The following is a 24391-nucleotide window of genomic DNA, read 5'->3' on the forward strand; positions in this document are numbered from 1 at the left end:
TTATTTGATTTTTTTCTTTTTTCATTATTCTGTGAGTTCCGTGATGACAAGGGCCATATTTGTCTTGTTTACCATTTTTATCTCCAGTACTTAATTTGCTTCCTAGCAGATAGTAGCTGTTGAGTAAATATGGTTGAATGAATGCTTTCATATCTGTGGGTTTGAAAATACAAACAAAATATGGTTGTAATTGACTTCGCTAATTTTGCTTATTTTTTTCAGCTCTCAGCACTACCAGTATCATGTGTCCAGGGATATCGTCTCTTCTGCACACAGACTGCTTAGAGACATTTAAGGGCCTCAGAATTATGGGATTAAACTAAAGAATTCCTTATACACTTACTTATTCTTATGGGTTGTATTAATCATACTATGATATCAGTCATCATTTGTTACGTAAATTTTGATAATAGAAAATATATTTTTCTGGAATTTCCCCTGTATAAAACTGTTTCTGGAAAAAAAATGTTTCTTAGTTCAGGAAACTTTGTAGAATCTAGCATATGTGTGAGATAATTTTGTAAAATTTCACATGATTATGTTTAAGGCTTTTTAGATTTGGCAATAGCCACCCATGAAGAGTGGCCTTTTAATATATGGTGTGGAAGCTATAGGATAAATGAGAGATAAGAATTTGTCCCGAAGAAGTATTTAGCTTGGCCGCTGCAATTATTTAAGCATTTTTAATTTTTACTGCTTTTAAGACAGATAGACATTCTTTGCTTTGGTCACAAATACAACTAGTTGCCATTGTTTTATACTGACCTGCTTCTGTATTTATGTTACTTAACTGGTCCATTTAGGCCTTTGTGTTTGTAGCCTCTGGTCTAGACTCTGTCCAAGAATGCATCTTCAGATACTCTTCAATAAAATATATTTAAATGTACATATACATAAAGGAGTTTATAAAAAATATAAATCACTCATGTTGGAAAGAAGCAATATACTGTAGTAGGGGAATCAGCAGTTCTAGGTTCTAATCCCAACTCTGCCATCAATTAGTTGTTTGGCCTTGGAAAAGTCATGTTTTTTAACCTTAGAGTCTTATTTTTTTCATCTGTAACTAAAGGTTTTGGTTTCTTCTACTGAGTTCTATGATGTCTTAAACAAGGAATTAAAATCAAGATCAAGATTTAAAGAATTCTAACACAAAAGACAAATTTGTTCTGTCTCTCATTCAACTTTGTTATCAACCACTGCTTCATTTAATACAGAAATTATTTCCTTATCTTGTTTGTGTGTCTTCTTGAATATTTACTTTTATTTATAGAGTTAAGAGACTTTTGAGCAATAATTCTTTCCAGTAGTGCTTATATCTTTTAAGTTGTTCTGATATGACTTATTTGATTGGATCTTCTGTTCCAGCCTCAGAATGTCATGATTATATCTGCCTTTTCAAAGAGAAGGTGCTTGACCTTTGTGTTAGCTATCTGTCTCTATAGGGCATGGAACATAAGACATGTACACTGAATACTGAATATGTTACTATAGACCTCACACAGAAGAGTCAGGACTGCAAAGAGGGTAGCATTCACTAAAGAAGTACAGAGGAGGGAGTTTAATCCTCATTCAGGAAATTCTGAGGTAGACCTCCTGAGAAGATGTTAGAGATTTTAATAGATAGAGGTGAAGTGGAAGAGTGCTGTAGAAGAAGGAAGTGTTGTGAACAAAGGTATTAATGCAGGAAAATTGGGAAATGTTTGGAAATCCCTAAAATCTTGGTTTAGCACAAACATATTCTGAGTTAGGAGGAGTTGTAGAACATCAGGTTGGGAGGATAAGGCGGATTTTGTCTAGTTCATGAACATTCTTGAATTCAAGGTTAAGAATTTAGGGAGCTTTTGCTTTAGGTTATGAGTATCCTTTGATGGCTCTATTACTCAGGACCCTATTAGTTGCACATGATAGACCCCAATTCAAAATCAGTTAAACATAAGGGAAAATGTATTGGCTCATATAACTGAAAGTCCTAGAGTGGTTGACTCCAGGCAAAGCTGGATCCAGTGATTAGGCCTCTTGTTTTCTTGACTCTGCTTTCCTCTGGTTTGGCTCTCTCCAAATGGATCTCTCCCAGAGCTAAGTCTATATCTCACCAGCTTAGTTACCCTATCTGAAAGAGTATACCACTCTTGGCAGTTGTAGCCAAAGTCCCAGATTGAGTGAAAGCACTTTTTAAAAAAAAATCTTATGGTCTTTGAACTTATTACTGTGACAAAAGGCATCTAATGTCATAATTGGCCAGTCCAGGGTCACATGGCCACTTTGGGGTCGACCTCATCCAAACCTTGTGAACCGAGTGCAAGAGAGCAAAAGGAAAATTGCACTGCTGTTATTTGAAATTGCACTGCTTTGATTTGAACAATGTTTTGCAGGTAAAACACGGTGAGTATTGCAGTCAAACGTGGGAGTGAGGTAAGGAAAACTGCACAGGACAAGTATTACAGCAATACAGGATGGAGACCATGGATGAGAGTAGAGGTGGCCATTGGATTCTTAACATCTCATATAGAAATAGTGAGATTCTGAATGAGAATAATGATAGTAGGAATGGTAGATGGTAAAGGAATTAGCAATATGAATGAAATTTATGTTGTTTGCATTTCACTAGTTGTAAAATTTGTCTAGGAGCTGAATTGAAAGTTACCCTTATCCTGTCTATGAAAAAAGAATTTGGTATACAAATTAATTTAGGCAGAAGCAGAGAGATCACAGTTAAATTACTTTAGTAGTTATAATTATTTTAAAAATAGCTATGCCGATTGTAAATCATTCATATTCACTCATTAAATTGGATCAGTGGGTTTACTTTGGCAGCATTTTAAGTTACTCCACATACTTCACTGTAGCAAAACTTCCTTTTCTTTAAAGAATTAATCTAACACTGCCTCTTTTCTCTGTGTAAATAAAATTTATAATATATATTATGTATACATGTATATGTGTGTATATGTACATATTACCCAAATATACACATAATAAGTGATTCATTACTTAGTATTAACTTCTCAAACTTAGCACTCCCCTCTCAAAAAAAGGGAAAAGTCAGGTATTAAGTGCATCTCTAGAGTTCTTGTTTTATGCTAGATCCCAAGGTAAAAATTAATGAGTGAAGTTTGTGGTTGCCACTCTACTTAGTATTCAGTTCAGAAAAGCCAGTCTCTTCCTCAGTGGTCTGGACTGGTAAGGCACACGTTTGAAGAACACACACTGTGTGCCAGACACAAATGATAAAAGAGTAAATAAGGTAGTGCACTTTAGGAACTGAGTTTCTTCTCTTGGATATAGTTCTATTCCTTTTATTATTTTTTTTTCCAGTACTCTTTGCACAATGTTCACTTGAATCAGCCTTTCTAAAGCCATCAGATACTAATATGTTTCTAGGGAAATTCCCCACACTTGGTAACCTGTCTTTCCCTATAGGAATAGAGCTGAAGTATAGGGGATTTTTAGCCCATGGTTTGTTTCAGTGTGTATCCAGTGTTGATTCAGATATTTATTTGTATATGAACTGTTTTGGTGATTTTCAGAAAATGAAAGTGGCTAAGAATGTGAACTAGTTTTTGTCACTGGTTTTATTTTGACTCAATCATAAGCTTAAATAAAATGAAAAAAATTTCATGAAATCCAGTTATATTAAAGGCTTATGTTATTTGTATATTGTGTGTGTCTGTGTGTATGTAGCATTTGTATTGTAGAGTTTCTCATTCAGAGGTAGTGATTCTTAGCTTTCATTTTATAGCATTGCTTAGTGTCTTCAATTTTCTCAAAGGAGATATTTAAAACAGAAAAACATCAACTCGCTCTTATTGAAAAAATACTTTTCCATACCATTTTATAAGAAGATTGCTGCCAGGAATTCAAGTAATAGCACAGTGCCATTATTACAAAGGTTTAGGAATCCTTGACTCTTGCAATTGGTGGAAACGAAGAGATTATGACTCAGGGGCTCATAAAGAGTGATTAGGAGGACTATGCAGTCATTTTCGTAGTAGTAGTATTTTTTTTTTCTAAGTGTTCAAAAATATTTAATGAAATTTATATTTTATTTGCAGTATTTTTTGAAAAATGTAAGAGAAGTAAGAGAAGCAGAGGTTAAGAATCGAGGACTTACTGGCTCTGAAATTGGAGTATTGAGTATTTAGTATGTAAGTAGAGTTTATGTGAGTAATCTTTTTTTTTTGTCTGATTTTGGTATTTAGAACTGGGAGTAGAAAAAAGAAGACACACATACATATTCACACAAGAAGGAGAAACAGTGGCAGTTTTAGATTTGAAGTACCTGAAAAACATTCAGGCCTCTGGAAATATGATCTTTATATTTGCCTTCTTTCAATCAGTTTTATTTTAGATAAAATGCTGGCTGATGGTAGTGGTCCACTTGAACACTGTTGAGTTTTCTTTATTTTTTTTTTCCATGGAAAAAAGCTCCCAGAAAACTTTTGTCCTTTAATATGTTCAACATGCATATGTTTTACATGTATTAACTAGTATTAAAAATGCAGTTTCTAATTAGATGTCTAAATCTGAGAGGAGTTGTGGTGAGCACCAGCCTCTTAGAATTACTGAAAAAGAAAGTTTTGATGAACAGGGTTTTCTTTTTGGCTGTTGCATCCTTCAGCCTGCTCTGGCCCCAGAAACTATTATGTTCTAGGATTTCTAATGCATATTGTCAGTTTTGGTGATAAACCCTTAAGATATTGATTATATCAAAACTTGGAGAATTCAGGATATTTACATTCTGTTATGACCTGTTCTATATTACAGCAAAAAAGTTAGTATTTCTGTTATTAAGGATTTGGGCTTTAGATGAGCATCAGTAGTTATAAACTTGGTATGTCTTAGGTTTTAGAAAAATTGTAGAAAACCTCTAAAGTAATATTGCAACCTGGTTTTGTTTGGTATTTTTGTTTTACATTTTTAAATGGGGGGGCAGTGACAGGGAAATCCCTTCTCTCCAGATTTGTATGAGTCACCTGAAGCCTTCCTTCTAATAGAGTTTAATGACATGGTGCCATTTGAATCAGTATTTCCACATTTGCAATTTAGAATATTCGGTTTGAACTCATCAGCATTCATTTTCATTTCTGTTTTACTTTTCAATTTGTCATACAGTTTTTTGTTTTTTTTTTCCAGCTGGTAAGCACATCAAACCAAGAATGACTTCTTTTTTCATAGACATGGAGTGTCAGTTGTTCTCTCACTTATTTTGTCTTGCTGACTAATGTGGTATTTGTTCGCAGTTCCAAACCACAGATTAGACACATAGATATTGACTAATCCTGACTTACAAATATTAGCCACACAATGTGAATTCCTTCAATGTTTGGGCATCCCTAATGATGGGTTTTGATTTTCTCTTTGTACCTATTAGATGTATTGTTAGATAGTAGCTGTGAGGGAGCAGGAGAGAGCACTGGACTGGAAGCCAGAGGAGCTGAATTCAAGGCCCAGTTTAGCCACTCAGACTCTAAGGGCAGATCACCATTCTTTTGTATCTTCATCTGCAAAATGGTGAAAAGAAAAAATAATACCCTGCCCATTTATCTTCAGGGTTTGTTATGAGGATCAAATGAGATAATAATGTTCGAAGAATATTTTGTAAACTGAAGAGTAAGATGCTATCGTGAAGTTAGAATTTGTGCTCTTCTTCTATGTAACTCATTTGCTCTGAGATTTTTATTTTTAGGTTATTAATTTCTAGCCTTTAGTTTCTCTTTTAAAATGTAAATAGAAGAGATGGCATGGAATTAATACTTAAATAAAAAAACAATGTTTAAAGAGTGTTTGGCCCACAGCTACAATATGCTGCTATGTTTGTTCTTCAGTACATGTGGTTCATAGTGATCAGAAGAAATGATAATGTGGATGTCATTCACAGATTTTTGGTTTCTGTTTAACTTATTTCAGTTCTGATATCACTTTTGAGTTATAGTTAAACAGCAATAATTAAATAATTATTTTATTATTTAATAAATAATTTAATAAATAGTGGGTAGTAATAAGGAATTAGAATAGTGGTCATATTTATATTTCTGTAATTAGAAAAAGTGAATAATTCACAGTTTATTCATTTTCTTCAACTAACATTTGTGTAATGACTCCTATTTTGTAAGGTACTTTCCTAGGTACTTGATTTGAAAGTGTGTAAAAAAAATGCTGTGTTTATGAAAAAAGTAAAATGGAGGGTGGCTAAATTGCATCCTTACCTAGTAAAGACTAAATAAAGTATTAAAGAGGAAAAAAGGTGTACATTTGTCTCATGGATCTGAAGGTTTTGACAAGACCTGTTGCTATTTTGTTTTTTAAAGAAAAGCAGCACTTCATACCTATGATAAAATGACTGTAATTTTCTAACACAAAGTAGTTATTTCACATGTACAGTATCATCTCTTTGTTTAAACCCCAAAGAAAAGAATTATGTGAATGTCTGAACATGTAGAAATGTCTCACTTTAATTTTAATGAAAGAATAACAGCTGAAAATCCTAACTGCCAAAAATATTTGTTAAATGGAAATAAATGTTCAAATATATTTTCTTCGAGTTGATACGAATTCTAGTAAACATACCAAGTTTCTTTTCTTGTTCACAATAGAAATGGCCATTTCAGGTCAGCTGTGTCACTGGCCACCACATTAGTACAGATTATTTAGCTGGAATATATCTTTAAAACTTGTTATAAATGTGCTTGAAAGCTTTTTATTAGTAGGTAAAATTTTTGAAGAGACCTTATGTATATTAATTTTGCTTTTTTTTTTTTTTTTTTGTCTGTAGAAATAGGCCTTCTTTATTTCTTTCAAAAACCTCTGAATACACTTCTGCCTTTGCTAATTGGGGCTGAAGATAAAATATACTTCAGGTGAATTGGAGAAATACATTTGCCCAGCTTGTTGCAGAGAGAGAGAGACCTAACCTCATTTGATTTCCTTCCTTGTTTTAGACATTCTATTTAGGTTATTTCTTATACCTGTAAAGAGTTAAGCAAAGCTAAACACTCTTAACTACTCAAATTCTGCTCCCCACCTACCCCCTTCCAGACCATTCTAAATCTTCTTTCATCCATTTCTTTTGCCTTTCACCTTCAGTATTTTACAGAGCAGCTCATTAAGTAACAAACAATTCTGAATGGCTATTAATAATGTTTTACTTTTTGTCACTGCTAAGCAGTGTTACCTGTTCAGTTACACTTGGACAGAATTAATAATAGCGAGGAAGTGGTCATTCTGTGAGTGGATCAGTGGATGAGAGGAAAAACAAAAAAATTTGTAAAGTAACAGATAATTAACTCATGGAGTTTTGAGCAGCTGAAATTCAAAAGCAAATGTGTTAGGGTTATTTTGGTGTCTTATGATATTTAATATTGCCCATTTCTTGAAGTTTTATAAGCAAAGGTCATCATAAATTTGCGCAGGAAATATTTTATTATTATTTCTAAGTTCCCTGAGGGCAGAGGCTTTGTCTATTTTCACAACTATTCCCAAGGTCTAATTCTCTTAGTGTTCAGTAAATATTTGTTGGATGAATGAATAAATAATACTAAGAAATATCAATAAATTTCATAAGATATATAATCTTTGCTATGTGCAATATTCCAGTTGTATTTATTTACTGATAAGAGATACATAGAAAAACAATGCTAGCTGGATTTGTAGCGTGTAAGACATTATTTAGCAGTTGCTTTACATGCTTTGCAAGGTTATACATCCTATTTTCTTCTTCTTCTTTCTTCCTTGCTCTACCCATTATACTGCCCTGCATGTAATAGCTGCTCAATAGTTTTTAAAATGTTTTATGAGTACAGTACTTTACTTTAGTTGAAATACTTCGTGCTTGTTATATAATTACCTGTTTAGTACAGTGGAGAAGGTGGCTGTTTTAGTGGTTTTCACTTTTCTCTTTTGGATTCTTTTTCAAGTAGCAAAAGATGTAGCTGTAATGAGTTTGAAGCACATGAGGCAGAACTTAAAAGGATAAATAGAAGCTATAAAATGGAAATACTGAGACTTTCCTTTTACCAGGATACAGTGGCAATATGCAGAAAATGGTTACTGGTATTTAGTTTATTAGCAGGAAAACTTAAGTTGGGGGGAATACAAATGCAATGCGGAAAAAAGGTTTCATTAGACATGACCTTCCTATAAGCTGTTAAAACCCAGGACCTTTTTGGAAGTGTACAGATTATGATGACAGAAGAGAACAGTGGAGGAACAATACTGATTTATAACCCCTGGAGGTTTACCTGTTCACTTGGCGGTGATGCCAGTTTACATGGTTTACTTTCTAGAAATAGTTTATCACTGTTGTTTTCAGTTAGTATTGCTTGACCTTTGTAGCCCTTTTGAGCATTTTTAGCCATTCCATAGAAGGCTACCCTCCTAACTCTTCCTCTTTGTATTTTAATTATTTACCATATTCCTTCCACATCACTAAAAACTTTACTTTTATCATTGTCTAGTTTTTGGAAATGTCGTCAATTTGACCATCCTCTTGTCCATTGCTCTCTAGTAAATGTCTTTCTTGTCAAAGAAAACCCTGAATATCTTTCAATTCAGTTCAATATGCAGTTGACCCTTAACAACTCGGGGTTACCCCCTGCAACTTGAAAATCTGAGATAACTTTACAGTTGGCCCTCCATATCTGCAGTTCCACATCCAAGGATTCAGCTAACCGAGGATCGAGTATTACTTATTTTTGTACATATTTATTGAAAAATAATTCACTTATAAGTGGGCCCATGCAATTCGAACTCGTGTTGTTCAAGAGTCAACTGTACTATATTTCTGTGTTTTCTGCCTTTTATAATCATCTATTTATCACTTAACTGGAGTAAATTAGGATTGTTATCAGTGGCATTCTCAGTGGCAAATTTAATATTTTTTCCCCCTACTTCTCTCAGCCCTTTCTTGCTTTTGATTCCTTTAACCACTCTCTCTTTCTTGGCATTAATTTTGACCTCAGCTTGAGGGGCAGAAACCTTGACATCTTTTAGGTTACTCTGATTAGTTATTATTTCGTAGCCTGATGTCATTTCTGCTTTCCACTACTTTTAAATTATAGCACTGTCCTATGTCTTGTTGTAAACCTTTTGTTTGACTGCCAGTTATTTTTCCAACAAACAAATTCTTACTCGTATCGTTAAGGAATGATTGCCTGGTCCTTTCCTTGTGATGATACTATCCATCTTAAGTATACTCTCCATTTTAGTCAAGATAATTTGCTTACTATAGGCACATTGCATTTCCTATATTTGATTTGAATGAGTGGCCACATTATGGAAAAATTTAAACATATACAAAAGTAGAGGGAATAGATAATGAACCTATTTACCCTTTAACAATTATAAATAAACGGCCAATCTGGTTCTATCTGAACTCCGCCTAGCTCTTTCCCACTTCATATATATATATATATATTTTTTTTTTTGGATGAGCTGCACAGCATGTGGGATCTTAGTTCCCCAACCAGGGATCGAACCCATGTCCCCTGCATTGGAAGCACAGAGTCGTAACCACTCGGACTGCCAGGGAAGTCTCCCACTCCACATTTTATTGAAGCAAACTCCAGACATTCCATTTATAGGCCTACATATTTCATTGTGTATCTCTAAATGATAAAATCTCTTAAAAATAAAACATCACTGTAGGGTGATACCATTATCACCCTAATAAATCCTAAGTAATTACTCAGTATCATTAAATATTTCTTAACCTTAAAATACTATATTTACTGTAAAACAGGACCCTCTTATGTGATAAAGAGGAGAGAAAGCAATTTCCCAGGGCCCAGAGCATGCTCAGGATGCTATGTACTAAATGGCTGCCCAGTAGAAGCTTCCTTTTTGCCCAGAGAGCTGAAGTCTGGTGCTTCTTATTTGAGAAATGATTAGTTGGTGTTGATTTAGTGGCTCACTTAGTATCTTTAATGCTTTGTACTCACTTAACTTTTTATTCCTACATCTTACAGGTTGCATTGCAGTGTATAAATAGTGCCCTCTGGAGTTGTGAGAACAAAGCCTGCACTGCCATGCGGGGGCAGCCCTGTCTGTAGAGGGGCCCTGGGCATCAACATTTATATTTAAATATCCTGCAAGTCTTTCTAAAGTGCAACCGGGGGTGGGAATGCTGGTCTAAAATATACTGTCTGGGCTTAGTACAAATAATAGTATTATCTATTATACTTTATCTTCACCAGTTCAAGATTTTAAGTATAAATATAACTCAGTAATTCTCTTAGCTTTGTTTCACTTGCTGGGTATTTCCTTTCTTTTTATTTTGTTACTTTTAAGGGATAATTATAGTAGTATGAAGCATTCTGTCCACATAAAAGCTTATTGAAGAGGTTAAATGTTCTTGCTAATTAAAGAAAACACTAATTGGACAGATTGTTGTTTTGTATTAGTAATTTTAATTATTTTTTAATCAGAGCACAAAATTTTTTTTTAGGAATGCTGCTGTTTTACACTTTTTTTATTTTCACTACTTGAGCAATTTAAATAGAAAATTTTTTTTGTTTTGAATAGTTGATTTCGCTTGGTCTGTAGTTGGGACAGAGACAGGATGTAATAATTCTTGCAGTGTTATAAAGTTTATAACCCTCAGTCCATATCCATACCTTACGTACCCCTAAATCATCTACGTTTCTATCTCTGTGTGTACATATATGTATAATTATGACATTTACCATTTACAGAAGTATTCAGCATAATGTCATTAATTTTCTTTTCACTCTTGTGTGGTAGATTAATATGTATGTCAAATCTTACTTTCTAGGAAAGGAAACTGACATGTTCAGAAGTCAAATGATTTGTCTGTTTTCAAAAATCAAATTAGTAAATTAGAGTTGGTTATGATAGTAGCCTGTAGTTTATCCTGTTCAAAAGCACTACTTTTCAATGTCATGAAAGCTTAAATTTTTTAAAAATATTAGGTGTTACCAGTCCTTTGGTTTCACTAAAATAACATATTTCTTGGAATTCTTTTAATAACTTTTTTTATTTGCCTGGCTATCTCTTATTGTACTGATGTGACCAACTATATTAATTTCTTAAGGTTTCTGTAACAACAGAATTTATTCTGTCACAGTTGTTGAGGCTAGAAGTCCAAAATCAGTGTTGGCAAGACTTGCTTCCTCTGAAAGGTCTAGGGAAGAATCCTTTCTTGCCTCTGCCTAGCTTCTGGTGGCTCCCCGCAATCTTGGGCATTTCTTTGGCTTGTAGGTGCATCACTCCAATCTTTGCCTCTGTTGTCACATAACCTTCTTCCCTGTGTATATCTCTTTGTGTCCCTTCCCCTTTTTATAAGGACAGAAGTCATTGACTGTAGAGCCCGTACTAATCTAGTGTGACCTCATCTTAACTTGAATACCAGGGGTTAGGACTTGAATATCTTTTTGGAAAACACAGTTCAACCCACTACACCAGCATCCTTGAATTCACTATGTCATATGGTGCCTGTTACAGTCTGGGCTTTTAGTAAATTTTTGTTAAATAAAGGACTGCCTGGTACCATCATGTACATATAATAAGCCATAATATAGTCATTCATTCTGGAACCATTGAAGTAAGAAATTATATGGTCCATTCCCTCCATAAGAAAGTGTGATGTATTATCTTCAGTTTGTTGGTAAAAGCAACAAAAAAGTTTCAGTGACTTAACTATAATCACATAGGTAGTTGTCCACGGGGTACTATGGACAAAATGTTAATTATTTGCCTACCGTTATAGAGTCTTTTGTGATACTACTTTTTTTCTTACTAATTAGTGTTTTTAGATATTAATGCCTGACATTGAGATAATATGACAGATATTAACATAGTTAAGACTTTAAAGCTCTTCTAATCAAACTGCTGTCATTTTACAGCTGAGGAAACAGAGGTCTGGAAAGGTTAAGTGAGCTGTCGAAAACAAGGGGTAGGTGATGACATTTCTGGGTGGGTCCTGAGTGTTTAGTATTGAATTCTATAATGTAAACCTAATGTGGCAAATTTGATAGCACCTAGAGAACTATCAATGAAAATAGTCCTCTGTTTTCATTGATAGTCTTGTTACTGATGAAAATCAATAACAGGCTGGAAAATAAATACTGGAAGAATTGGAAATAATTTAGAGGCAAAGGTAAGGGATGATTTAATGAATCAGTAATGTTCTCTTGCTACTGAAGGCAAATGGAGAAAAACAGGCTCAAACAAGAGATGCAGATTCAGGTTTGTTTTCCAGCTGGAAAGTCTGACAGTGGGATTGTTAAGAATTGTCGTGGGGCATTTGAAGAGGAATGAACTCTGCCCTCCTCCTTCAAAACAAAATGAAAACAAAACCCACGCAGATCCACTTACTAGTTTGGTCTTACCTGGAAACTTCATTTTTTTTCAGATCCACTTGTTTTCATACTTTGCTTCTTGACTCAGTCCACTTCAGTGCTTCCTCTTCAGAAAGCAACTTTAAATTTATTTTACAAGGAGAGACTTCTACCCGCTACCATCACAATCTCTGAAATCCTTGAACCTATGGCTCGTCAGTGCCTGGTTTTTATATCTGTTCCCTATGAAACAGGACATGATGTAAATGGTGTTTCTTAAATCTCCGATCTTCAGATTACAACATAATATTCATACATTAAACTTCCTATAGATGCATCAAGGTTTTGTTTCTTCAGTAGGATCCTTGATGCCTTCTAACAGCTGAGGGTAGAAGGAATAATTCAGCACTCCTCCCAGCTTTATTGATTCATCCTCTTCTGGGTTTTGGCATGGCTTAGGGCAGTTGATGGATTTTCTAGCTGTGAATGAGCATCCTGTCTCAACTGATCTGAATATCCTGTTGAATAGGTGCTTTGACTGACTTTTCTCCTTTATTGGTTGCTCTGGCAAAATTATGCTGCCTACCTGCAACTTGTATATAACTATATGTTATTTTCCACCAACATCTTTCTTTTGTCTACAGTCTTCTCTTTTGACAAATATAAGCAATTATAAGCTCATAGGTTTTTGTTTTACTTTATTTTAAATATTAAAATATAATCTAACCTCTTTTCTCCCATGGGCTTTTACAAACTCTCTGAAAACAAAAAACAATTAAGTCTTGCTTATTATAAGTGGCTGTACATACAAGTGGCTTTCCTTGGCTTGGAAGGGAAGACAGTTCAGTTGGCAATCAGAAAGTCTTTAAAGCTGCCTATTCTTGTTGCACCCAGTCAGAATTTCTTAACACCAACCAGTGTTTAAAATTTCAAGGCAGTGGCTCTGGTGACTTCAGGGGAGAATGGTTATTAGCACTCTTTCTGGTCGTCAAACAAGGTAGCCATTGCCTTTGTTTCGGATAAATTAAGGAAGAAGTGGACATGATGGAATAATATGAGCCAATTCGAAATACCAGGTATCTAGCTGTGTGTCTGATGGAAAAGTTAGAGAAATTCTGCATTACTTGATTCTACTTTGTAGGGTGTCAGCATTGATTTTCTCTTTAAAATAACAACTAATCAAGAGTTATGTGGACCCCCAGTGGATGATTATGAAACATATCAATACAGAACCATGTATGGCCTAATATATTTACCCTCAGTGTTGCTGTTTATTAGCCCTACCATTTCTGGGAAATTGCTTAACTTTTGTGAGCCTCAATTTTCTTATCTCTTAAAATGGGACTAATAATAATGAAGTGGTATTGTGAAGATGAAATTAAACCAAATGAGATAATGTATGTAAGGAGCCCAACATAGTACCTGGCACAATGTGAGTGCCTCATAAATAATAGAGTACTTCTTCTTTTTCTTTTTTTTTTTTAATTAATTGCTAGTGGGAAGCCACATAGCACAGGGAGATCAGCTTGGTGCTTTGTGACCACCTAGAGGGGTGGGATAGGGAGGGTGGGAGGGAGATGCAAGAGGGAGGGGATATGGTGACATATGTATACGTGTAGCTGATTCACTTTGTTATACAGCAGCAACTAACACAACAATGTAAAGCAATTATACTCCAATAAAGATGTTAAAATTTTTTATTTATTTTATTTATTTTTGGCTGCGTTGGGTCTTTGTTGCTGTGCGTGGGCTTTCTCTAGTTGCGGCTAGCAGGGGCTACTCTTTGTTGCGGTGCGCGGGCTTTGCATTGTGGTGGCTTCTCTTGTTACAGAGCATGGGCTCTCGGCGTGAGGACTTCAGTAGTTGTGGCTCGCGGGCTCTAGAGTGCAGGCTCAGTAGTTGTGGCACACGGGCTTAGTTGTTCCACAGCATGTGGGATCTTCCCGGACCAGGGATCAAACCTGTGTCCCCTGCATTGGCAGGCGGATTCTTAACCACTGCACCACCAGGAAAGTTCGTAGAGTACTTCTTTATGTTTGTTTAGCACTGTACAATTTTCTCACATACTGTATCACCCCATCTTTCAAATGAAACTCTGAAGCTGTCAGGAAGGCTGGTGATAGCGTCATTCTTGAATATGAGAAATTCAAGTTTCAAAATGATTAGTTCAGTATCATATGGCTATTTATACTTAGGTTTTCTGATTCCTAGACCAGAAGCATTGGCCTTTTTCCCCACTTTATTTAAACTTCTAACTTATTCATTCCCTTATTTAAGCTTGTAGCTATAGGTATAAGGGGTTAAGGGAGCCAGTGCTTTAATGGAATTCTTGGTGCTTTTAAGTCTGTATGCAAATGACATAGCCTACTTAAAGGGCTTTGGAAAATAATTTAAGATTTTAAACAAACATATAAAATTGAATGTTTCTTTTAATTATTTTAAGTTATTGCATTTATTCTCTTAATAGTCACATTTTCTTTACTTGGTGGTAAATTAGAAACATCTAAAAAACAATCAGTTCCAAAAAAGAAAAGAACTTCCTGTAGCCATTTTTCTGTTCTAATTACTGTATTAGCCTTGTTCAAATATTCTCTTAATAGCAAATTCTGTATTGCTCCTAAGGCTTTTGTTGAAGAATTCCTGAGAATTATAGCTCTTTATTTTTTGTTGGAGGAACTAATTTTATTAACATGTGGCAATTAAACTGACACTAGGAATTATGAGCAGATAATGTGGGGCATTGCGAAATTATCTTTTTTTTTAAAGTTCAGTGAAAAAACATTTCCAATAATTGTTAACAACTGTAGAAAATCCTGTGAAAAATTGATGGAAAGTACTCCACTCTTCTACCATACCTGGGATTTAAAAAAAGAAAGATTGGACTACTTAGTGCAGTATACTCACTCTACCTCTGTAAACTTCCTTCAATTTAAAGAACTTGGGCAGGTGTTATTAATAAAAAATAATAATAAAAACCCCCTTCTATTTTAAATAAGGATGCTATTCTGCCAGCTTTTAAGCTCACACATACTCTCTAACTTATCCCAGCTTTTGCTCATCTGGTCTTTAAATGGCTCCTTTCATGTGGTCAGCCCATGAGTCGTGCGTACTGCCGCTCAATCACGCTGCTATACGTCGCCATCATGAGGGTGGTTTGCATGATTTGCATTTCCTGTACTGTTTGAGCTTCAATGAGCTCCAAGCGCCACGTATGAAGAAACCACTGCCAAATAATGCAATGATTTTAGTCGAACCAGATGAGCTTGTGCTGGAGTCAGGCTACCAAGTGGAGTGGGGAGGGGAAGGGGTGTTGCCAGGATTTCCTGTTAAAAAAGGATTCCTCAAGATGTCCATACATGCAAGATGTGAATTTCTTAGCAAATCTGGCCATGGAATATAAGAAGGTTACTTTGGGAAAATAGGGCTGAAGTGCTGTGATGAATAACCATATATATGTTACTCTTAGAAAATTCAGTGTTTTAGATCTTAGTATTACATCATGCTGCCAATGTAATTATTTATTGTGACAATAATAGATTTTGATGACATTAATTTTCTAACCATACAGAGATAAATTTAGTCAAAATTAAATTAAAGGCATTGATTACTTGTCCCCTTGTCCTGTAAAAGAAAGCTTGTATTTTATTTAAAAAATGATCAATAAATGCTGTCGGACAACTATTACAGAAATTGCATAGTAGTGGGCCAATGAATAGCTACTGAAGTGGGGAAGGAAAAAAAAAAAAAAAAACCACATGTACCAGATACTAGTCTTCATGAAAAACATAGACAGATGGGGAGACAGACCTATATGATGCCACAAATAGATGAATATCTTGTAAGCATTTCAAACAAATGTTGAAAGATCCAGTGAAATTTTAAAAGTTGGTTTAAAAGTATATCTTGTGCTTATAAATAGTGTGTTTATTCTGCTCACCTGAAACCCAACCTGTAAATTGTTCACAAAATATTTTATCAATATTAAGCAAAAATAGGGCTTCCCTGGTGGCGCAGTGGTTGAGAGTCCGCCTGCCGATGCAGGGGACACGGGTTTGTGCCCCGGTCCGGGAAGATCCCACGTGCCGCGGAGCGGCTGGGCCCGTGAGCCATGGCCGCTGAGCCTGCGCGTCCGGAGCCTGTGCTCCGCAACGGGAGAGGCCACAACGGTGAGAGGCCCGTGTAACGCAAAAAAAAAAAAAAAAAAAAAAAAAAATTAAGCAAAAATAATGCAGACTGAAACTATATATAACGACAGAGATATTAAAAAGCATCTCAATAATAGCACTGACTTTAATTTTTCTTAGACTTCTTACACTCAGTTATGGTGTTATTAATACCTACAAGAAAAAACTTCAGCAGTAATCCTGTTAATCATTAATAATAGTCTCAAAGATTTCCCATTCTTGTATACAGACAATTGAAGGATATTCTCTTTTCCTACATAATATATACATCATAAAAAAGTACCTGATAACTAGCTGTGGATGCTACTCTATAGTTTTTATTTTAGTACCAGTTCACTAGATTATATCTTACCAGCTAATCAGTGTCTGTCATGCATGCTGTACAGCACTTTTAAGATATTCTACAGAGGAAGCTTCAAAGCCACAGGTACTTACTGATGAAGTTACTGCATATTTATTTTTGTTAAGAAAAGGTATGCAAATTATGTGGATGAAAAAATAATGTATTATTATATCTAACATAAAGTGGTTTTGTATGTTGCATGTATTACGCAGTCATCTAAGCCTGAAAACATTTTCATGTGATGATGATTGTAGTGTTAAAGGTCAGTGTGTACTACCTTTTTAATTCTCTTTTATACGTTCTTTGTTAATTTCCACTTTTAACGCTAATCTTACTTTGATATATGACTTCATCCTTATCTAATGCTCAGTTTGGCACTATTGGATTGTTACTAGATTATGTGCCATGGGAAATCTTGAACCAGGGATCACTTTTTTCGAAGAGCCTGAATTTGAAGGAGGAAAACTTTGCCCTCCAGAACTCTTTCAAGTATTCAACTTGATGTATTCAGTGATAATATTGGAATGTTGCTTCTTAAGTAATGTCATAGCTGTTATATAGATTATCAAAGTTATTACTGCTTATTTGGTAAATTACTTTTTAGAACATTGAGCTTATTGTTGGAGATTTTAGTTTTATGTAAATATACTTGAATAATGAATAATATTGTACCAGCCTTTCTTTGAACATTCTTCTTGGTTACTTAGTTCCTAAGAAACTACTTTTTGAATCTAAAAATAAGTTGTATTTTTAGATGCTTAATCCCATGGGGGAAAGGAACACATTTTGCATCACTTGTCTTTAATTTATTAAACAATTCTGTAATGCACTCTGTGCAGAGATCATGAAAACCACCGGCACACATTTTTGTGACCTCACAACATAAGCTGCTCTCTTGTGGCAATCCCGGCCAATGTGTTTATAAAGATTCCAGCAATAATAGTCTTGTGACTAAATAAGAAACAGAAGCTAAAGCTAAGACCAGACAGATACCTATCGGTTTCCTTGAGTTTAATCTGATTAAAACATGGCTCTCAAAAACATTAAATACAATGTCATGTCAGAGAGGCAGTATATGATAAATATAGTTCATGACAGGAAATCATTATTAAAACAACATTACTAGTGAATCTGTTATGGAAATTTCCCTGTAATTTAGTTAAGCTTCCCTCATTTTTCACCTCTAGTGCCTCACTATACTTTTCTGCTTTAATGTTAAGTATGTAATTTTCTGTTGACTGAAAGGCAGTTTTCCTACTTTTAAATACCACATGTCTTTATTGTTATCACCAATCAAACATGAACTGACTTCATTTCAACTAGAAAAAAACTATATGCAGAGTAAAAGAGAATCCATACTGGTCATTGGCCACCAAGACCTGAATACCACAAACCTAAAGGTAGCAACCATCTGGCTTTTCACAAGGGCAAGCAGTTGTTTTGAGTGAGAAACATAGCAACTTGGTTGAATCCCAGATTATTAATAGCCATCTGAATTTAAAAGTAGTAATTATTTGATTTTAAAAAGTTGAGAACTTCATATCTAACATTATCAAAATTATATCCTCTCTACTGTTTGCTTTGAGGAAATACGGGTACAACGTTAGTCAATATAACCCATATATTTGTAGCTAAACTCTAAGTACTCTAATTTTTTAACAGTTCAGAAAGCATTTTTAAAAAAGAAATAGTTTTACAAGGCAAGAGGATTATTTGGCTGACTTACATTAATGAAACATTTTGGCACACATTAAAGATTTCATCAAGCTATTACAACCACCCCCAAAAATCTTGGTTTCCATTTAAAATGTCACCAGTGTGGAAAAAATACCATCAGTCAAATTGCATATCTTCTGACTGAAGGGGGGAAAAAAAAAAGTAAAAAAAAAGAAACAAACAGTGAGCTTCCAGTGCATTTTTGGCTTCCCTTAAGGAATTCCGACTTAGATATGGTCAGTTATCTGTGGCCTTAAGATTATCTTTCTTCTCTTTGTTCCATTGTATGTTTTCATCTTCACAGGGATAAATCCACTGAGCAATATTCCTAACTCTGTGTTCTTCTCGTCAGACACTGGGAATGCTTCCGTTCTTGTGAGTGAGAACAGTTAAAAGAAATTGTTTTTCTGAAGAAACATAGGGACCCCACTTTACAACAAAGAATTACAAAATTGCATATCATTCTTTTCTTCTCTCCTTAAAATTATTCTTAGGACTTAGTGGGAGCAAAGACCCCGTCTTCACAGGAAACTTAAACACTAAATCCTTCTTATGAGTTTAATCCAGGAAGAAACCTGTGTGCGAGGTGTGGAAACAGTACTGGGACCCTTATGCATTAAAATTTAGCCCCTTTCCAAGCAATAGGTGTGGAAAACTAAGTGGCTGTTGCCTAACTATGCTCCCTGAATTCTGTAGGTGATTCTTGTCTGGTGGTCTTAGGCCTTTCTCTAATTTCTTTTTGTATTGGGACTAATTCACCTTTGAGGTCGGCCAGGTGTCCTAACCCCCTCTGTGCTCATATACTCATGGAGTAATGGGATGGCTTTCTACTATTAGCTACCTTTAGGAACGTTCCTCTTCATTGCATCATGCACCTGGTGTAGAAAAAGATACCTAAACCACATTAGAAAATCAAGATTAAACATGAAAATATTTGGAGGTTTGGCATCGAATGTGCTAGTAGCATGCATGCAACCCTATAATAAAATCACATGCATTTTATAATACAGTTCTTTCACAGTAATACTACCTCAGTATCTCCTAAATTTCCTCATCAGTGGTTTATTTATAAGCCATGCTAGAGATCACTATAATAACATACTAGCCTCTCATAACCATTCTGTGTAATAGGAAAGCTAAAGTAAAGTGGCAGTGAATATTCCCCAAACAATTGTGTAAGCAAAGCATAATTATATTCAATTAATATATATAGAAATGTACTGATAGAGATTAAGTTATTTGTGCAAATTTAGGCTACATTTAAGTGGCAGGCAAAAGAACCCGGGTTTTCTGGCTTATGCTCTTTCTATTCCACTGCCAACAAAACAATATTCTGTATTACCTGAAAATGAAAGGATTGTTTCACCCAGAAGTAACACAGGTACTTTTGCTGTCAAAGTGACCTTAATCCAGGAGACTTTTAGTTCAGGCGCTCTGGCTGGTTGAGGGTAATCTGAAAGACTGAGTGTGTTTAAGTATCCCTGTTTTTCTAATTCACGTACTCAAAATGCCAGCTTTGATGACTATTAATGAGGGAAACTGTAGGGAGATAATGTGTTCCTCTGACTCTTCCTTCTTTTTACCAGGCAGCCAGAAGTCACCAGTTAGGGAACAGGGAGAGATGTGAATAGAATACTAGCCTTCTGATATGATGTGAGTCATTATGCAAAATGCTGCAAGCTTGGATCCACCTTCCTACTCCTTGTTGACTCTTCACCTTCAATGGACTCCTCTCTAGTATCCAACCCCATTCTCTGTCCATATCTCTCTGAGGAGCATCTTAGGATTTCAGGTCCCTTTCCTTTTCTGGCTTCTGTTGTAACCAGTTCCTGTCCTATATCAGAGGATGGCTAGGGTTATTCTGTAGGGTAGATGCTGCAAACCAAAGGGACCCCAACAGGATACAAGTGTCTGAGATACCTCAGGAGAGCCTCTTTTTGTCAAGTTAAAGGAGAGAGGCTTCTATTTGCAGACAGCTGAAATGTGGAGTGAGGCACTGAACACAGATTAACAAATCAAAATAATGGTCTTCCAGGGATAGAACATGGACCAACATGCTGCATAATTTTAACCTGCATGTCCATGGTAGGAGATAGATGGGTGATAGTGATCAAAAGCAAGAAGCTAGTGTCCTCTGGAAATAGTGATCATAGAGACAGAGCTTTTTAACTTAGTAACAATATAACATTTATAAAGTGCCTCACAATTTACATATGTCTTCATGATCTCGTTTGATCCTCATAGCCACTCCTAAACAGTAGGTAAGCATGAAAAATTTTCTTTTACAGATCAAGTTCAGAAAAGTTATGATTTGCCCAAGTTACCTATTAGGAAATTTTAGAGTCAAGACTTGAACCCAAGACTTCTAAATGCTTTTTTTCACCCTTACTATGCCAATGCCTTTGTTTCTCAAATAAGATCCATTTTTATTCCTTCCTCTTTCTCTTTTCTCTCTCACAAAAATATATGCCGGGCACTGTGCAGGTACTGGGTGAACTGAGCTAAACAGTGTTCCCTCCTTTGTGGAACTTAGTCTGCACTTCTTAGGACCTGCCAGTTGGTATGGTAGCCACATGTGGCTATTGAGTCTGTGAAATGTGGCTAGTCTGAATTGAGATATGATTATAACTGTAAAATATACATGGAATTTAAAATGTTTAGTTTCAAATAAAGAAAGCAAAATTTTTCATAATTTTGTATTTATATATTGATAATATTTTAGATATCTTGAATTAAAATATATTATTAAAATTGAATTCATCTATTTTATTTTCATCTTTTCAAGGGCTACTAGAAAATCTTATTGGCTATTAGAGATTTTTAAATTACATTTATCTCTTGCATTTGTGGCACACATGTTTCCATGGGATAGCAAGCTGTGACCTATGGGGAAGTCATTTCCTAGGGTACATTCAACCAGTTAGTACTTCTCTGGTTACATTTTTTACATTGAAACGTTTGGATCCTTTGAAATTTGTCCTGTTGCATCCTGGTCTGGATCCCAGTTTACTTTTTCTCCAAATGGTTACCAAATTGACTCAACACCATTTATTGGGTTGTTCATCTCCGTTTTGAGAGGCTACCTTTAACATCATGCTAGCTCCTTGTATGTATTCTGTGTATATCTGGACTTTGTCTTTTTTTCCATTGGTCTGTGTCTGTGTTTGAACCAATGTTAGATTTTATATTTTTGAGATTTTAGAATATTTTTTAATGTCTGGTAGGGTTAGTTTCCATCTGCAACTGATCATCCCCTCTCCCCATCCCTGAGTTTTCTTGGCTATTGTTTTTTCATTGTCTTTATCTATGAAAGTTAGAATCCGCTTGTATAGTTGAAAATAAACAAAAACAACCTTTTAAATTGTAACCAAGATAAGCAAACTCAAAGAAAATTGATGTCTATGTAATGTCGACTCTTCCTCTCCAAGGTGGTGATACAATTTACCATTCATTCAAGTCATTCTTGGGATACCTTCAGTAATACTTTAACATTTTCTTCATAGAGGTTTTGCATGTTTCTTAAATTTATTCCTAGGAAATTTTATCTATGTATGTATATGCTGCTATTTATGCAGTATTTTCTTTTAATGCTTGTTATATATGTTTACATATATTTTAATAATTTTATAAACATTAATTCTGTACTCTATAAGCTTACTAAATTCTCTAACTGTAATAAATAGCTTTTTGGTTAATGGTCTTGAACGTTCTAATCTTATCCACAAATACTGATAAATTTACCTACTTCTTTCCAGTTTTTATACCTCTCATTTTTTTTTTCTTGTCTAATTTTATTGGCTAGTTCCTGCAGTACAGTGTTAAATAACAGTGGCAATAGTGAGTTTTTGTCTTGTTGCTGATTTTAATGTTTCTTCCTAAGTATGATGCTGGCTTTTGAGTTAAACTGAACATATTTTATTATAGTAAAAAAAAAATCATGGATTCTTATTTTAAGAACAAAAATTTTATTGAATTTAAAAAATCATGAATAGTTGTTAAATTTGGTTAAATGCCTACTCACGATTATGTGATTTTTTTTTCTTTTTAAATTATTAAAATGATGGATCTTATTGATTTACTAATACTGAACCATGTCTATTTTTGGAAAGAGGATCACATGCTCATGATGTTTTACTCTGTTTTCATTTCTTGCTGGATTTAGTTTGCTAGTATTTTATTTCAGATTTTGGCACCTATTTTAAGTGAGCTTCACCCGTTTTTGTTACACCCACTTCATAAAAATAAAATAATTTGGAAGGTTCTCCACCCCCTATTAATACTAGTTTTAAAAGAAATGGACTTACCTAATCTTTAAAATTTTGATAGAATTCCCCTGTGAAACCATGCGAGTTTAGTGCCTTATTTTGGGGTGGGGTGGTGGTGGATTTTTGGGAGGAGCAACATTCTCTATTTCTCTTATGGAAATCTGATTTTTGTCTGTTAGTTTTGTTTCTTAGATTCTCTACAATTGACCCTTGAACAACATGGGTTTGAACTGTGCAAGTCAACTTACATGAGGATATTTTTCAGTAGTAAATTCTACAGCACTACATGGTCCTTGTTTGGTTGAATCTGAGGATGTGGAAGAACCTAGGATATGGAGGTCCGACTATAAGTTATACACAGATTAACTCCTGCATTGTTCAAGGGTCAACTGTACTTCCTCTGAGATATTTTTTAAAAAAAGACATTTTTTTCCCCTACAGAATTGTGTGTGTGTGTATGTGTGTAGTTCTTTTGATGTTTAGGAAGGTTTACATTTTTTCCTTATTGTCTACTTTCATAGTTATAACATTGTATGACACCCTGAGTTCTCTAATTCTTGAGATAGTATCTATTAGTTCTTCATAATGAATAATGATAAAGTTGTGTCCCCACTTTTTTGTCCATTGCTCTTTCTCTACCATCTGATTTTAACATTTTTTTTACCAATATACTCTTATTTTTTTTACCAATATACTTTTAAAATATGCATATACTTCTTTTGTTTGATTTATAAGCTTTCAAAAGTATCTGAACATTAACAGCTATTATGGTTAAGGCAAGAGGTGAATCTATCTCTCAAATTTCTTTTATTTTTCTTCTACAGTTGTACTATTTCTATGAATACATGGTCAGAGCAAATACCTTTTATGTTCTGTTTTGCCACCTTAGGTCCCACATTGGTTTTGGTTTTAGTTCTGTGGTTAAATGCACTTATTGGAATACTTCTGCTTTCAACCAATATGTAATAACAGTAACGAGATTTACTTTTCCATTGGAAACAAACAAAAAATGGACAAAATATACATGAAACCATTCAAGACACTGGACATCAATCAACAAAGGACAGTGACCCCTGAGAGAGGGCAGTGAAATGAGGTGCAAGCTTGTTTGCCTTGGAAGAGTTTCTAGTCTCTGCAAGGAGGAGGAATCCAGGGAGAGACTGGTAGGACCCCTGGCATTGAGGAGATAGAGGTAGGAGTCTCGTTAGATAAAAACAATGCTGAAATAGAGCTGCTCAAAGAGAGAATCCTGGAGATCTGTAGAGGGTCCCAGTTGATCATTCATCTGAGTGCAAATTGGCACATGCATGTTAGGAAACTGTCAAGGTCAAGCTAAGAACCATACGAAAAAACTACAAGGAATAATGCCCATTGCTCGCAAAAGGCCAGAAATAGTGCCCAACAAACAAATTGGAAAACCTCATGATTCGGTCAGGGCTGTGGTCTCAACTGAGCCTCAGCTGGGGAAGGATCTGCTTCCAAACTCACATGGTTGTTGGTAGTATTCACTTTCTTGTGAGCTGTTGGAATAAGAGTTTCAGTTTCTTGCTTGCTGTTTCTGAGAGACCACCCTCATTCCCTTGCCATGTG

General features: G+C 35.0%; 1 protein-coding gene across 10 annotated transcripts in view; it reads left to right on the plus strand.

Moving 5' to 3' along the window:
- Nucleotides 1-24391, plus strand: part of QTMAN (queuosine-tRNA mannosyltransferase) — a 451841-nt gene that overhangs the window by 114843 nt on the left and 312607 nt on the right. The window contains exon 2 of one of the 10 annotated variants that reach the window (XM_089916861.1): nucleotides 223-4145. The exons of the other annotated variants lie outside the window; for them this stretch is intronic. Within the exon in view, the coding sequence (XP_089772987.1) occupies nucleotides 4144-4145 (2 nt within the window). The 5' untranslated portion in view covers nucleotides 223-4143. The remainder of the gene's footprint in view (nucleotides 1-222; nucleotides 4146-24391) is intronic. 10 annotated transcript variants of the gene reach the window in all.

The sequence above is a fragment of the Delphinapterus leucas genome, chromosome 8, assembly GCF_059928025.1.
Source record: "Delphinapterus leucas isolate spDelLeu-1000000601 "Yukka" chromosome 8, BTC_Dleu_Yukka2, whole genome shotgun sequence".
Taxonomy (NCBI): Eukaryota; Metazoa; Chordata; class Mammalia; order Artiodactyla; family Monodontidae; genus Delphinapterus; species Delphinapterus leucas.